The sequence below is a fragment of the Agelaius tricolor genome, unplaced genomic scaffold, assembly GCF_023055355.1.
Source record: "Agelaius tricolor isolate 1412-34295 unplaced genomic scaffold, bAgeTri1.0.p SCAF_138, whole genome shotgun sequence".
Lineage (NCBI taxonomy): Eukaryota > Metazoa > Chordata > Aves > Passeriformes > Icteridae > Agelaius > Agelaius tricolor.
This window is the reverse complement of record NW_027269398.1, coordinates 81,143-97,708: the sequence shown is the minus strand read 5'-3', so window position 1 is coordinate 97,708 and position 16,566 is coordinate 81,143. Positions and strand designations below refer to the sequence as shown.

Here is a 16,566-nt window from a genome sequence, read left to right as displayed (position 1 = left end):
AAGGTCAATCGAGGTCATCAATGGCCAATCAAGGTCATCGATGGTCAGCCAAAGTCATTAGTGGTCAACCAAGGTCAGTAAAGGTCATCAATGGTCAATCAAGGTCATTAATGGTCAGCCGAGGTCATTAATGGTCAGCCAAGGTCAGTAAAGATCATTAATGGTCAGCCAAGGTTATTAATGGTCATTAGTGGTCAGCCAAGGTCAATAAAGGTCATCAGTGGTCAACCAAGGTCAGTAAAGGTCATTAATGGCCAGCTGAGGTCATCAATGGTCAGCCAAGGTCATCAGTGGTCAGCCAAGGTCATTAGTGGTCAACCAAGATCAATAAAGGTCATAGATGGTCAACCAAAGTCATCAATGGTCAATGAAGGTCAATCAAGGTCAATAAAAATCATTAATGGTCAACCAAGGTCAATGAAGGTCATCAATGGTCTACCAAGGTCAACAAAGGTCATCAATGGTCAATCAAGGTCATTAATGGTCAGCCAAGGTCATCAATGGTCAGCCAAGGTCAGTAAAGGTCATCAATGGTCAGCCGAAGTCAATCAAGGTCATTAATGGTCAATAAAGGTCATCAATGGTCAACCAAGGTCAATAAAGGTCATCAATGGTCAATAAAGGTTATTAATGGTCAGCTGAGGTCATCAATGGTCAATCAAGGTCATTAGTGGTCAACCAAGGTCAACCAAGGTCATCAATGGTCAGCCAAGGTCAATAAAGGTCATCAATGGTCAATAAAGGTCATTAATGGTCAAGCAAAGTCATCAATGGTCAGCCAAGGTCAATAGAAGGTCATTAGTGGTCAGCCAAGGTTAATAAAGGTCATCAATGGTCAACCAATGTCAATAAAGGTCATCAATGGTCAGCCAAGGTCATCAATGGTCAGCCAAGGTCATCAATGGTCAGCCAAGGTCAATAAAGGTCATGAATGGTCCTCAATGGTCAACCAAGGCCATCAATGGTCAACTGAAACGACCCAAAGTCAACCAAAGTTCTCTAAAGTCACCCAAGGTCCCAAAAGCTCCACCCAAGGTCCCTCAAGGTTCTGGGAGGTCCCAAGAGGTCCCAAAAGATCCCAGAAGCTCCACCCAAGGTTCCTTGAGGTCCCAAGAGGTCCCAGGAGGTCCCAGAAGCTCCACCCAAAGTTCCTTAAGGTTCCTCGAGGTCCCAAGAGGCCCTAAAACATCCTGGAAACTCCACCCAAGGTTCTCCAAGGTTCCTTGAGGTCCCAAGAGGCCCCAGAAGATCCCAGAAGCTCCACCCAAGGTTCCTCAAGGTCCCTCAAGGTTCCTCAAGCTCCCAGGAGGCCCCAGAAGGTCCCAAAAGCTCCACCCAAGGTCCCTCAAGGTTCTCTAAGGTTCCAGGAGATCCCAAAAGGTCCCAAAAGCTCCACCCAAGGTTCCTCAAGGTTCCTTGAGGTCCCAAGAGGTCCCAGAAGCTCCACCCAAGGTCCCTTAAGGTCCCTTGAGGTCCCAAAAGGTTCTGGGAGGTCCCAGGAGGCCCCAAAGGGCCCGGAAGCTCCACCCAAGGTCCCTCAAGGTCCCAAAAGCTCCACCCAAGGTTCCTCAAGGTTCTTTAAGGTCCCTCAAGGTCCCAAAAGGTTCCGGAAGCTCCACCCAAGGTCCCTCAAGGTCCCAGGAGGCCCCAAAAGGTCCCAGGAGGCCCAAAAGGTCCCAAAAGGTTCCTCGAGGTCCCAAGAGGTTCTGGGAAGTCCCAGGAGGCCCCAAAAGGTCCCAGGAGGCCCCAAAAGGTCCTGGAAGCTCCACCCAAGGTTCCTCAAGGTTCTGGGAGGTCCCAAGAGGTTCTGGGAGGTCCCAGGAGGCCCCAAAAGGTCCCAGGAGGCCCCAAAAGGTCCCAGAAGCTCCACCCAAGGTTCCTCAAGCTCCCAGGAGGCCCCAAAAGTCCCAGAAGCTCCACCCAAGGTCCCTCAAGGTTCCTTGAGGTCCCAGCAGGCCCCAAAAGGTCCCAGAAGGTCCCGGAAGGTCCCGGAAGGTTCCGGAAGGTCCCGGAAGGTCCCGGAAGTTTCCGGAAGGTCCCGTCAGGCTCACCCGGTACTCCTTGATCTCCTCCTGCAGGATCTGGTCGGCGTCGGCGTAGACCTCGACCTTGCGCTGCTTCTCCAGCTTCCGGCGCAGCCGCGACAGCTCCTCCTGAGGGCGGAAATGGCCAAAATTCCCCCAATGTTCCCCAAAAAGATCCCAAAATTTCCCAAAAATATTCACAAAAACTTCACAAATTATGCCCAATAATTTCCCAAAAATATTCCCCGAAATTTCCCAAAAATATTCACAAAAACTTCACAAATTATGCCCAAAAATATTCCCCAAAATGGTCCCAAATTATCCCCAAAACCCCCAAAATTCCCTAAAAAAATTTTCCAGAAATTCCTCAAAAAAATGCCCCAAAAAATGCCCAAAAAATTTTAAAAAATGTCCCAGAAATTCCCCCCAAAAAATCCCCCAAAATCCATTAAAAAATTCCTGAAAGTTTCTAAAAAATCCACTTGAAATTCCAAAAAAGAATCTCCAAAATTCCCCTAAAATTCACACAAAAATGCATGAAAAGAATTCTCTAAAATTCACAGAAAAACTGCAAAAATTGAAAAAAATTCCCCAAAAATTCCCCAAAAAAGATCCTAAATTATTCCCAAAAATATTCCCCAAAATTGTCCCAAAATATCCCCAAAACCCCTAAAAAATGTCCAGAAGTTCCTCAAAGAAAAATCCCCCAAAATGCCAAAAAATGCCCCAAAAATCCCCTGAAAATTTAGAGAAAAAAGTCCCAGAAATTCCCCAAAAAAAGCCCCAAAAAAGATCCCAAATAATTCCCAAAACCCCCAAAATTTCCTAAAAAATGTCCAGAAATTCCTCAAAGAAAAATCCCAAAAAATGGCCCCAAAAATTCCCAAAAATATTCCCCAAAATGGTCCCAAATTACCCCCAAAACCCCTAAAATTCCCAAAAAAAATGTCCAGAAATTCCTCAAAAAAATGCCCCAAAAAATGCCCAAAAAATTTTAAAAAATGTCCCAGAAATTCCCAAAAAAAATCCCCCAAAATCCATTAAAAAAGTAATGAAAGTCCCTAAAAAATCTACCTGAAATTCCAAAAAAAAATCCCCCAAAATTCCCCTAAAATTCACACAAAAATCCACAAAAAAATTTCACTAAAATTCACAAAAAATCTGCAAAAATTGAAAAAAAATTCCCCAAAAATTCCCCAAAAAAGACCCCAAATTATTCCCAAAAATATTTCCCCAAAATTGTCCCAAAATATCCCCAAAACCCCCCAAAAATGTCCAGAAGGTCCTCAAAAAAAATCCCCCCAAAATTCCCAAAAAATGCCCCAAAAATCCCCTGAAAATTTAAAGAAAGATGTCCCAGAAATTCCCCAAAAAAAGCCCCAAAAAAGATCCCAAATAATTCCCAAAACCCCCAAAATTTCCTAAAAAATGTCCAGAAATTCCTCAAAGAAAAATCCCAAAAAATGGCCCCAAAAATTCCCAAAAATATTCCCCGAAATGGTCCCAAATTACCCCCAAAACCCCTAAAATTCCCAAAAAAAATGTCCAGAAATTCCTCAAAAAAATGCCCCCAAAAAATGCCCAAAAAATTTTAAAAAAAAGTCCCAGAAATTCCCCAAAAAAAGCCCCAAAAAAGGGCCCATATAATTCCCAAAACCCCCAAAATTTCCTAAAAAATTTCCAGAAATTCCTCAAAAAAATGCCCCAAAAACTCCCAAAAAATGCCCAGAAAATTTAAAAAAAAAGTCCCAGAAATTCCCCAAAAAAAGCCCCAAAAAAGGGCCCAAATAATTCCCAAAACCCCCAAAATTCCCTAAAAATTTTCAGAAATTCCCCCCAAAAAATCCCCCAAAACTCCCAAAAAATGCCCAAAAAATTTTAAAAAAATGTCCCAGAAATTGCCCCCAAAAAATCCCCCCAAATCCATTAAAAAATTAATGAAAGTTCCTAAAATATCCACTTGAAATTCCCAAAAAGAATCCCTAAAATTCCTCTAAAATTCACACAAAAATCCCCTAAAATTCACACAAAAATCCACAAAAAAATTTTCTTAAAAATCACAAAAAATCTGCAAAAATTGAAAAAAAATTCCCAAAAAATTCCCCAAAAAAGATCCTAAATTATCCCCAAAAATATTCTCCAAAATGGTCTTAAAATTATCCCCAAAACCCCCAAAATTCCCTAAAAAAACGTCCAGAAATTCCTCAAAAAATGCCCCCAAAAACTCCCAAAAAATTTTAAAAAATGTCCCAGAAATTCCCCCCAAAAAATCCCCCAAAATCCATTAAAAATTTCATGAAAGTCCCTAAAAAATCCACCTGAAATTCCAAAAAAAAATCCCCCAAAATTCCCCTAAAATTCACACAAAAATCCACAAAAAAAATTTCACTAAAATTCACAAAAAATCTGCAAAAATTGAAAAAAAATTCCCCAAAAATTCCCCAAAAAAGACCCCAAATTATTCCCAAAAATATTTCCCCAAAATTGTCCCAAAATATCCCCAAAACCCCCCAAAAATGTCAAGAAATTCCTCAAAAAAAATCCCCCAAAATTCCCAAAAAATGCCCCCAAAATCGCCCAAAATTAAAAAAAAAGACGTCCCAGAAATTCTCCCCCCAAAAAAAATCCCACAAAATCCCCCCAAAATCCATTAAAAAATTCATGAAAATTCTTAAAAAATCCACTTGAAATTCCAAAAAAAATTCCGCAAAAATTCTCAAAAATTCCCCAAAATACCCCCCAAAAAAACCCCTAAAATTTCTGCAAGAAATCCCCCCCAAAAATTCCTTAAAAACTCCTAAAAATTCCTTAAAAATCTCAAAAAATCCTCAAAAAATGCCGCAAAAATTCTCAAAAATTCTCCAAAAATGCCCAAAAAAACCCCAAGAAATCCTCCAAAAAAACTCCTTAAAACTCACTAAAAATCTCCAAAATAATCTCCAAAAAATCCCCAAAAATGCCGCAAAAATTCTCAGAAATTCCCCAAAAATATCCAAAAAAACCCCCAAAATTCCTGCAAGAAATCCTCCTAAAAAACCCTAAAAAATTCCTTAAAAACTCCTTAAAACTCACTTAAAAATCCCAAAAAATCTCCAGAAAAATCTCAAAAAATCCCCCCAAAAATGCCGCAAAAATTCTTAAAAAATTCCGCAAAAATGCCCAAAAAAACCCCAAGAAATCCTCAAAAAAATTCCTTAAAAAGTCCTAAAAATCGCAAAAAAACCTCAAAAAATCCCCAAAAAATGCCGCAAAAATCCCCAAAAAATGCCGCAAAAATTCTCAAAAATACCCCAAAAAACCCCTAAAAATTCCTGCAAGAAATCCCAAAACAACGTCAAAAATTCCTTAAAACTCACTTAAAAATCCCAAAAAAACCTCCAGAAAAAATCTCAAAAATCCCCAAAAAATGCCGCAAAAATTTTCAAAAATTCCCCAAAAATGCCTAAAAAAACCCCAAGAAATCCTCAAAAAATTCCTTAAAAACTCTTTAAAACTCACTTAAAAATCCAAAAAAACCTCAAAAAAATCTCAAAAAATCCCCAAAAAATGCCGCAAAAATTCTCAAAAAATTCCGCAAAAATACCCAAAAAAAGCCCAAAAATTCCTGTAATAAATCCTCCTAAAAAACCCTAAAAATTCCTTAAAAACTCCTTAAAACTCACTTAAAAATCCCTAAAAATCTCCAAAAAATCTCCAAAAAATCCCCCAAAAATGCCGCAAAAATTCTCAAAAATTCCCCAAAAATGCCCAAAAAACCCCCAAGAAATCCTCCAAAAAAACTCCTTAAAACTCACTAAAAATCTCCAAAATAATCTCCAAAAAATCCCCAAAAATGCCGCAAAAATTCTCAGAAATTCCCCAAAAATATCCAAAAAACCCCAAAAATTCCTGCAAAAAAACTCCTTAAAAACCCCAAAAAGTCTCAAAAAAACCCTCCAAAAATTCTGAAAAATTCCCCAAAAATGCCCAAAAAAACCCCTAAAATTTCTGCAAGAAAATCCCCCCAAAAACCCTAAAAAAATCCCTTAAAACTCACTTAAAAATCCAAAAAAACCTCAAAAAAATTCTCAAAAAAATCCCCAAAAAATGCCGCAAAAATTCTCAAAAAATTCCCTAAAAATACCCAAAAAACCACCAAAAATTTCTGCAAGAAATCCTCCCAAAAAACCCTAGAAAAATTCCTTAAAACTCACTTAAAAATCTCAAAAAATCCCCAAAAAATGCCAAAAAAATTCTCAAAAATTCCCTAAAAATGCCCCAAAAAACCCCCAAGAAATCCTCCAAAAAAACTCCTTAAAACTCACTTAAAAATAAAAAAAAAAATCTCCAAAAAAATCTCCAAAAAATCCCCTAAAAATGCCCAAAAAACCCCCAAAGTTCCTGCAAGAAACCCCCCAAAAATTCCTTAAAAACTCCTTAAAACTCACTTAAAAATCTCAAAAAAATCTCCAGAAAAAATCCCCAAAAAATCCCCAAAAAATCTCAAAAAATGCCGCAAAAATTCTCAAAAATTCCCTAAAAATGCCCAAAAAAACCCCAAGAAATCCTCAAAAAAATTCCTTAAAAACTCCTAAAAATTACTTTAAAATCTCAAAAAATCTCAAAAAAAATCTCCAAAAAATCCCCAAAAAATGCCGCAAAAATTCTCAAAAATTCCCCCAAAATACCCAAAAAAAACCCCAAGAAATCCTCCAAAAAACTCCTTAAAAACCCAAAAAATCTCCAAAAAATCACAAAAAAACCCCCAAAAAATGCCGCAAAAATTCTCAAAAATTCCCTAAAATTGCCCAAAAAAACCCCAAAAATTCCTGCAAGAAATCCTCCCAAAAAAACCCTAAAAAATTCCTTAAAACTCACTTAAAAATCTCAAAAATTCCCCAAAAATGCCGCAAAAATTCGCAAAAATTCCCTAAAATTGCCCAAAAAAAACCCAAAAATTCCTGCAATAAATCCTCCTAGAAAGCCCTAAAAAATTCCTTAAAAACTCCTTAAAACTCACTTAAAAATCCAAAAAAATCTCCAGAAAAAATCTCAAAAAAATCCCAAAAAAACTCAAAAAATCCCCAAAAAATTCCACAAAAAATCACAAAAATTCCCCAAAAATACCCAAAAAACCACCAAAAATTTCTGCAAGAAATCCCCCCAAAAAATTCCTTAAAAAGTCCTAAAAATTACTTAAAACTCACTTAAAAATCTCAAAAAATCTCCAAAAAAAATCTCAAAAAAATCCCAAAAAAATCTCAAAAATTCCCCAAAAAATGCCGCAAAAATTCTCAAAAATTCCCCAAAAAATCTCTAAAAATTCCTGCAATAAATCCTCCTAAAAAACCCTAAAAAATTCCTTAAAAACTCCTTAAAACTCACCTAAAAATCTCAAAAAAATCCCCAAAAAAATCTCAAAAAATCCCCAAAAAATTCCGCAAAAATTCCCAAAAATTCCCAAAAATACCCCAAAAAAAACCCCCAAATTTTTTTAAAAATCCCCCCCAAAAACCCCTAAAATTTGGGAATTTTTGGCTCTCACCTGGGCCCTCTTGAGGCTCAGCGACTCCTTGTCCTTGGCCGCTCGGTTCTCGGCCGCGCACACCTGGAGCTCCCGGAGCCGCGCCTGGACGTGCTCGCCCTGGGCACGCAGGTCCTCGGCCAGCTGGGCTGCCTCCACTGCCTGGGGACGGGGACACAGCTGGGACACACCTGGGGGCAGCTGGGGGCAGCTGGGATACACCTGGACACACCTGGACACACCTGGGGACAGCTGGGATCCCTTGGGATACACCTGGGGATGGCTCAGATCCATTGGGATATACCTGGGATACACCTGAGATACACCTGGGACCCATTTGGATACACCTGGGATATACCTAGGATACACCTGGGTATGGCTAAGAACAACCGGAGCACACCTGGGATACACCTGGGATCCATTGGGATACACCTGGGATACACCTGAGTTATCTGGGATACACCTGGGATACACCTGGGCACACCTGGGATGCATTGAGATACACCTGGGGTACACCTGGGTATGGCTAAGAACAACTGGAGCACACCTGGATACACCTGGGATCCATTGGGATACACCTGAGATACACCTGAGTTACCTGGGATACACCTGGGCACAGCTCAGATCCATTGGGATATACCTGGGGTACACCTGGCTATGGCTAAGAACAACTGGAGCACACCTGGATACACCTGGGATCCATTGGGATCCACCTGGGATACACCTGAGTTATCTGGGACACACCTGGGCACACCTGGGCACACCTGGAGCTCCCGGAGCCGCGCCTGGACGTGCTCGCCCTGGGCACGCAGGTCCTCGGCCAGCTGGGCTGCCTCCACTGCCTGGGGACGGGGACACGGCTGGGACACACCTGGGGATACACCTGGGGACACCTGGGGACAGCTGGGGACACACCTGGGGATACACCTGGGGACAGCTGGGGACACACCTGGGGACACCTGGGGACAGCTGGAGACACCTGGGGACAGCTGGGACCCATTTGGATACACCTGGGATACACCTGGGTATGGCTAAGAACAACTGGAGCACACCTGGATACACCTGGGATCCATTGGGATACACCTGAGATACACCTGAGTTATCTGAGATACACCTGGGATACATTGGGATACACCTGAGATACACCTGGGATGCATTGGGATAAACCTGAGATAAACCTGAGTTATCTGGGATACACCTGGGATACACCTGGGCACACCTGGGCACACCTGGGCACACCTGGAGCTCCCGGAGCCGTGCCTGGACGTGCTCGCCCTGGGCACGCAGGTCCTCGGCCAGCTGGGCTGCCTCCACTGCCTGGGGACGGGGACACGGCTGGGACACACCTGGGGTACACCTGGGGATACCTGGGCACAGCTGGGGACACCTGGGGACACCTGGCTATGGCTAAGAACAACTGGAGCACACCTGGATACACCTGAGTTACACCTGGGATAGACCTGAATTATCTGAGATACACCTGGGGACACCTGGGCACACCTGGGGACACCTGGGCACACCTGGGGACACCTGGGGACACCTGGGGTGCACCTGGGCACACCTGAGATCCACTGGGATACACCTGGGGTACACCTGGGTATAGCTAAGAACAACTGGAGCACACCTGGGCACAGCTGAGATCCATTGGGATACACCTGGGATACACCTGGGCACCCCTGGATACACCTGAGATACACCTGGGTACACCTGGGCACACCTGGCTATGGCTAAGAACAACTGGAGCACACCTGGGTACACCTGGGATCCATTGGGATACACCTGAGATACACCTGGGGACACCTGGGATACACCTGGGACTTATTGGGATACACCTGAGATACACCTGGGCACACCTGAAATCCACCTGGGACCCACCCAGACCCACCTGGGACACACCTGGGGGCACCTGGGGGTACCTGAGCACACCTGGGACACATCTGGGGGTACCTGGGACCCAACCAGACCCACCTGTGACACACCTGGGGGCACCTGTGCCACACCTGGGACCCATCCAGACCCACCTGGGGGTACCTGAGCACACTGGGACACACCTGGGGGCACCTGTGCCACACCTGGGACCCACCTGGGACCCACCCAGACCCACCTGGGACATACCTGGACCCACCCAGACCCACCTGGGGCACACCTGGGGGTACCTGAGCACACCTGGGACCCACCTGGGACCCACCTGGGACACACCTGGGAGTACCTAGGACCCACCCAGACACACCTGGGACACACCTGGACCCACCTGGGAGACACCTGAGCTCAGGTGGGGACACCTGGGGGCACACCTGGGGGCACCTGGGACACACCTGGGACACACCTGGGAATACCTGGGACACACCTGGGACCCACCCAGACCCACCTGGGACACACCTGGGGGCACCTGGGACGCACCTGGGACCCACCCAGACCCACCTGGGACACACCTGGGATACACCTGGGACACACCTGGGGGCACCTGGGGGTACCTGAGCACACCTGGGACACACCTGGCGGTACCTGGGACACACCTGGGACCCACCCAGACCCACCTGGGACACACCTGGGGGCACCTGGGACACACCCAAACCCACCTGGGACCCACCTGGAACACACCTGGAACACACCTGGGGGCAACTGGGACACACCTGTCCCCACCTGGGACCCACCTGGGACCCACCCAGACCCACCTGTCCCCACCTGTCCCCAGGTGTGTCCCCCCCTGCCCTGCCCTCACCTTCCTCTTGTGCAGCTCCAGGGCCTGCGAGCGCAGGCTCAGCTCCTTCTCCACGGCCCCCAGGGCGCTCTGCAGGCCCCGCTCCTTCTCCTCCAGCTTCTGCACCACCTGCAGCTGCGCCTCCACCTGAAAAAACCGTTAATTAGTCGGTAATTAATTAATAATTAGTGAAATCGGGGCGTTAATAGCAAAAAAAACAGCGGTTCTAGGTGAAATTAGGGGATTATTAGGCAATTATTAGAGCTAATGAGGGTCTGATTGGTCATTTTGGGCTCCTGCACCACCTGCAGCTGCGCCTCCACCTGCAGGAACCGTTCATTAATTGGTAATTAATTAATTAATAATGAAATCGGGGAGTTAACAGCTGAAATTACGGCAATATTAGCCAAAATTAGGCTGTTATTAGCCAATTATTAGAGCTAATTAGGGCCTGATTGGTCATTTTGGGCTCCTGCACCACCTGCAGCTGCGCCTCCACCTGCAGAAACCATTAATTAGTCAGTAATTAATTAATAATTAGTGAAATCGGGGTGTTAATAGCAAAAAAAAACGGCTGTTCTAGGTGAAATTAGGGGATTATTAGGCAATTATTAGAGCTAATGAGGGCCTGCTCCTTCTCCTCCAGCTTCTGCACCACCTGCAGCTGCGCCTCCACCTGAAAAAACCGTTAATTAGTCAGTAATTAATTAATAATTAGTGAAATCGGGGCGTTAATAGCAAAAAAAAACGGCGGTTCTAGGTGAAATTAGGAGATTATTAGGCAGTTATTAGAGCTAATAAGGGCCTGATTGGTCATTTTGGGCTCCTGCACCACCTGCAGCTGCGCCTCCACCTGCAGAGACCGTTCATTAATTGGTAATTAATTAATTAATAGTGAAATTGGGGTGTTAACAGCTGAAATTAGGGCATTATTAGCCAAAATTAATAAAATCTAATTAATAATAATTAATGACTAATTAACGACCTTTTCGGAGCTCACCTGCGCTTTGAGGGCCAGCACCTGCTCGGCCCCCATTAATGGCTATTAGACTTCTAATAAACCCAACTAATAACTAATAACTAGCCATTAACGGCTACTAAAATCTAATTAATACTAATTAATGACTAATTAACGACCTTTTTGGACCTCACCTGGACCTTGAGGGTCAGCACCTGCTTGGCCTCCATTAATGACTATCAGACCTCTAATAAACCCTATTAGACTGCTAATAAATCTAACTAATAACTAATAAATAGCTATTAACAGCTTCTAAAATCTAATTAATATTTGATTGATATTTAAAATTTAGTAATTAAATAATATTTATAATAAATTTATTGAAATATTAAAATATACTTATTTATATTATATAATATCCAATATATAATACATAATATATAATGCATAATATATATTAATATTAATATATTAATATATATTAATATTATAATATTATATTATAGTATTATAAGATATATTATTTGTATAATTCTAAAATATATTATAATATATATTAAAATATATTAAAATATTTATAATTTAATAATACTTAATAATTAATATTGGTCATTAATTAGTGACTAATTAACCACTTTTTCATAGCTCACCTGGGCCTTGAGGGCCAGCACCTGCTCGGCCCCCATTAATGGCTATCAGACCTCTAATAAACCCAACTAATAACTAATAAATAGCCATTAACGGCTACTAAAATCTAATTAATACTAACTAATGACTAATTAACGACCTTTTGGGGGCCTCACCTGGGCCTTGAGGGCCAGCACCTGCTCGGCCAGCTCATCCTTCTCCTCGCGCAGCAGTTTGTGGATCTGGTTGGCTTTGATGCGCTCCGACATCAGCTTGAAGTTGGCGTCGTCCTTCTCGCGCAGCTGCTGCAGCAGCCGCAGGTTCTGCTCCTGCATGTCCTCAAAGGCCTGGCCCGTCACGTCCATCTCCGACAGCAGCGCCTCCTCCTCCTAAAGGCGCGGCAAGATGGCCGCCGTCGGCAGAGGGAGTGACCCAGAGAGACAAGATGGCTGCCGTCAGTCATTTGAACAAGCCATAGAGACAAGATGGCCGCCGTCGGCAGACGGAGTGACCCAGAGAGACAAGATGGCTGCCGTCAGTCATTTGAACAAGCCATAGAGACAAGATGGCCGCCGTCGGAAGGCGGAGTGACCCAGAGAGACAAGATGGCCGCCGTCGGCAGAGGGAGTGACCCAGAGAGACAAGATGGCCGCCGTCAGTCATTTGAACAAGCCATAGAGACAAGATGGCCGCCGTCGGCAGACGGAGTGACCCAGAGAGACAAGATGGCCGCCGTCGGCAGATGGAGTGACCCAGAGAGACAAGATGGCTGCCATCAGTAATTTGAACAAGCCATAGAGACAAGATGGCCGCCGTCAGCAGATGGAGTGACCCAGAGAGACAAGATGGCCGCCGTCAGCAGACGGAGTGACCCAGAGAGACAAGATGGCTGCCGTCAGTAATTTGAACAAGCCATAGAGACAAGATGGCCGCCGTCAGTGGATGCAATAACCCAGAGAGACAAGATGGCCGCCGTGAGGGGATGCAAGAAGCCATAGAGACAAGATGGCCGCCATCAGTGGATGCTGTAAGCCATAGAGACAAGATGGCTGCCGTCAGTAATTAGAACAAGCCAGAGAGACAAGATGGCCGCCATCAGTGGATGCAATAGCCCAGAGAGACAAGATGGCTGCCGTCAGTAATTTGAACAAGCCATAGAGACAAGATGGCCACCATGAGGCGATACAATAATCCAGAGAGACAAGATGGCTGCCATTAGTAATTAGAATAACCAATAGAGACAAGATGGCCACTGTGAGGGGATGCTGTAAGCCATAGAGACAAGATGGCCGCCGTCAGCAGACGGAGTGACCCAGAGAGACAAGATGGCTGCCGTCAGTAATTAGAACAGCCCAGAGAGACAAGATGGCCGCCATGAGGGGATGCAGTAAGCAATAGAGACAAGATGGCTGCCGCCAGCAGACGGAATAACCCAGAGAGACAACATGGCTGCCACCAGTGGATGCAATAACCCAGAGAGACAAGATGGCCGACATGAGGTGCTGCAATAAGCCACAGAGACAAGATGGCCGCCATCAGTGGATATAATAACCCACAGAGACAAGATGGCTGCCATCAGTAATTAGAACAAGCCATAGAGGCAAGATGGCCGCCGTGAGGGGATGCAGTAACCCATAGAGACAAGATGGCCGCCATCAGTGGATGCAATAACCCAGAGAGACAAGATGGCCGCCGTGAGGGGATGCAGTAAGACATAGAGACAAGATGGCCACCATGAGGTGATGCAATAACCCAGACACAAGATGGCTGCCGTGAGGTGATGTCATAACCCACGCCCACTGACTGCCGCCATCTTGTCCCATTTCCGGGGGATGTCGGCCATCTTGTCTCTGTGGGTTTATGTATCGCCTCATGGCGGCCATCTTGTCTGTCTGGGTCATTGCATCACCTCCTGGCGGCCATCTTGTGTCTCTGGGTTATTGCATCACCTCATGGCGGCCATCTTGTGTCTCTGGGTTGTTCTAAATACTGATGGCGGCCATCTCGTCTCTCTGGGTTATTGCATCACCTCATGGCGGCCATCTTGTCTCTATGGGTTATTGCATCACCTTGTAGCGGCCATCTTGTCCTCTTCCCTGATGGCAGCCATTTTGTCCCATTCCCTATCATCCGCCATCTTGTCCCCTTCTCTAATGTCGGCCATCTTGTCCTTTTCCCTCATGTCGGCCATCTTGCCCCACCCAGTGACGTCCCCCAGCCATCCCCACCCGCCGATGGTGGCCATCTTGTCTCTATGGGTTACTGCATCCCCTCATGGCGGCCATCTTGTCTCTCTGGGTTATTGCATCCCCTCATGGCGGCCATCTTGTCTCTCTGGGTTATTGCATCCCCTCATGGCAGCCATCTTGTCTCTCTGGGTTACTGCATCACCTCATGGCGGCCATCTTGTCTCTATGGGTTATTGCATCCCCTCATGGCGGCCATCTTGTCTCTCTGGGTTGTTTTAACTACTGATGGCAGCCATCTTGTCTCTCTGGGTTATTGCATCACCTCATGGCAGCCATCTTGTCTCTCTGGGTTGTTCTAAATACTGATGGCAGCCATCTTGTCTCTCTGGGTTATTGCATCACCTCATGGCGGCCATCTTGTGTCCCTGGGTTGTTTTAACTACTGATGGCAGCCATCTTGTCTCTCTGGGTTATTGCATCCCCTCATGGCGGCCATCTTGTCTCTCTGGGTTATTGCATCACCTCATGGCGGCCATCTTGTGTCTCTGGGTTGTTCTAAATACTGATGGCAGCCATCTTGTCTCTCTGGGTTATTGCATCACCTCCTGGCAGCCATCTTGTCTCTCTGGGTTGTTCTAACTACTGACGGCCGCCATCTTGTCTCTAAGGATTACCCCAAATTTTCACCGATTTTTGCCCAATTTTTGCCCTTTTTCACCTCTCCAGGTGCCCCCAGGTGTGCCCAGGTAACCCCAAAATCCCCGTTTATCGCCCCAAATTCCCATTTTTCACCCAAATTTCACGGGGATTTTTTTTGTTTATGCCCCCCCAGGTGCCTCCAGGTGTACCCAGGTAACCCCAAAATCCCCATTTTTCACCCCAAATCCCCGTTTTTCACCCCCAAATCCTCATTTTTAACCCAAATTTCACGGGGTTTTTTTTTGTTTATGTCCCCCCAGGTACCCCCAAAATCCCCATTTTTCACCCCAAATCCTCATTTTTCACCCGAATTTCACCTTTTTTTATTTTTTTGTTTATGCCCCTCACCTGTTTGGTGGCCGCCAGCCTCCTCTGCAGGTGCTCGATCTGCTCCTCGCTCATCCTCAGCCTCCTCAGCGCCTCCTCGTCCGCCAATTTCTTGGATTCCCGGCGCTCCCGCTCCTCCAGCTCCCGCCAGCGGCACCGCAGCTCCTCCAGCTGATTAATTAATCGTTAATTAATCACTAATTAATTATTATATATAATGTGTTAATCATTTCTTATCTTTGTTTAATTATTAACCCATAGGAATGAATAGGAGTTCTTGGATTCGCGGTGCTCACGCTCCTCCAGCCACCACGCAGCTCCTCCAGCTTGTTAATTAATAATTAATATAATTAATTATAAATAATTAATAATTAAGAATAAATAACTAATATAATTATACATATTAATATAATTAATAATTAAAAATTAATAATTTATTAATAATTGATTAATAATTTATTAATAATTTCTTAACTGCTCGTTAACTGTTTATTAGTCATTGTTTCATTAATTAACCCATAGGAATAAACAGGAGCTTCTTGGACTTGCGGCGCTCCTGCTCCTCCAGCTCATTAGTTATTAATTAATCAATAATTAACGATAATAATATAATATAATAAATATGTTAAAACACAGTATAATATAATATAATATAATATAATATAATATATAAAATATTTAAGATAAATATTATATGTAATAAATAATACAATAAAATTAAATAAATAATATAATATATAATGATTAATTAATAATCATTTATTAGCAATATAATATAATACAATATAATACAATATAATACAATATATTTAATAAAAATACGTAAAATACAATATAATATTTACTACAATATAAATTATAATGTATAGTGTAATATTTATAATAATTAAATAATAATTAATACCCATTAATACTCATTAATTAACCATTTATTAGACATTGTTGAAATAATTAACCCACAGGAATGAACGGGAGTTGCTGGACTTGCGGCGCTCCCGCTCCTCCAGCAGCCATGCATCTTCTCCCGTTAATTAATCAATCACTAATTAGCCGCTAATTAGTCACTAATTACAATATATTAGTCATTAATTAGTCATTATTCAATTATTAAATAAGTAATTAACCATTAACCAGCAATTAATACCACCTCATAAACCCTTCATTACGACTTACCACTCCACAAACCCAACCTGTGGCATCGAGGACCCCCTGATTAGCATTAATTAGCGTTAATTAGCGTTAATTAGCGCTAATTACCTCGGCCTTGCTCTTCCTCTCGGCGGCCATCAGCGTCACCTTGTCCCGCTGCTCCTTGGGGGCCGATTTGTACATGTCCAGCAGCAGCTTCATCTCCTTCTGGTTCTCCTGCGCCTTCCTGGAGGTCATTTGCATCTCATTTGCATCTCATTTGCATCATCGGAAAGGCCAAGCCCCCTTTTGTTTGGCTCCGCCCGTTTAATTTTGTCCCAAAATCCCACAAAATCAACCCGGAAGAGCCCCAAAAATCAATCCCATATTTCAGTTCCTGCTTCCCCTGT

General features: G+C 43.8%; 1 protein-coding gene and 1 long non-coding RNA gene across 2 annotated transcripts in view; one reads left to right on the top strand and one right to left on the bottom strand.

The window, feature by feature from the left end:
* Positions 1-16,566, bottom strand: part of LOC139586776 (E3 ubiquitin-protein ligase BRE1B-like) — a 60,458-nt gene that overhangs the window by 3,099 nt on the left and 40,793 nt on the right. The window contains 6 exon segments of the mRNA XM_071420398.1: positions 2,052-2,153; positions 7,549-7,689; positions 10,250-10,375; positions 11,990-12,202; positions 15,050-15,199; positions 16,286-16,403. Coding sequence (XP_071276499.1) covers positions 2,052-2,153; positions 7,549-7,689; positions 10,250-10,375; positions 11,990-12,202; positions 15,050-15,199; positions 16,286-16,403 — 850 coding nt within the window.
* Positions 1,059-1,965, top strand: LOC139586778 (uncharacterized). The gene is made up of 4 exons (XR_011677983.1): positions 1,059-1,157; positions 1,320-1,492; positions 1,835-1,875; positions 1,926-1,965. It is a non-coding gene; the product is annotated as an uncharacterized lncRNA (long non-coding RNA).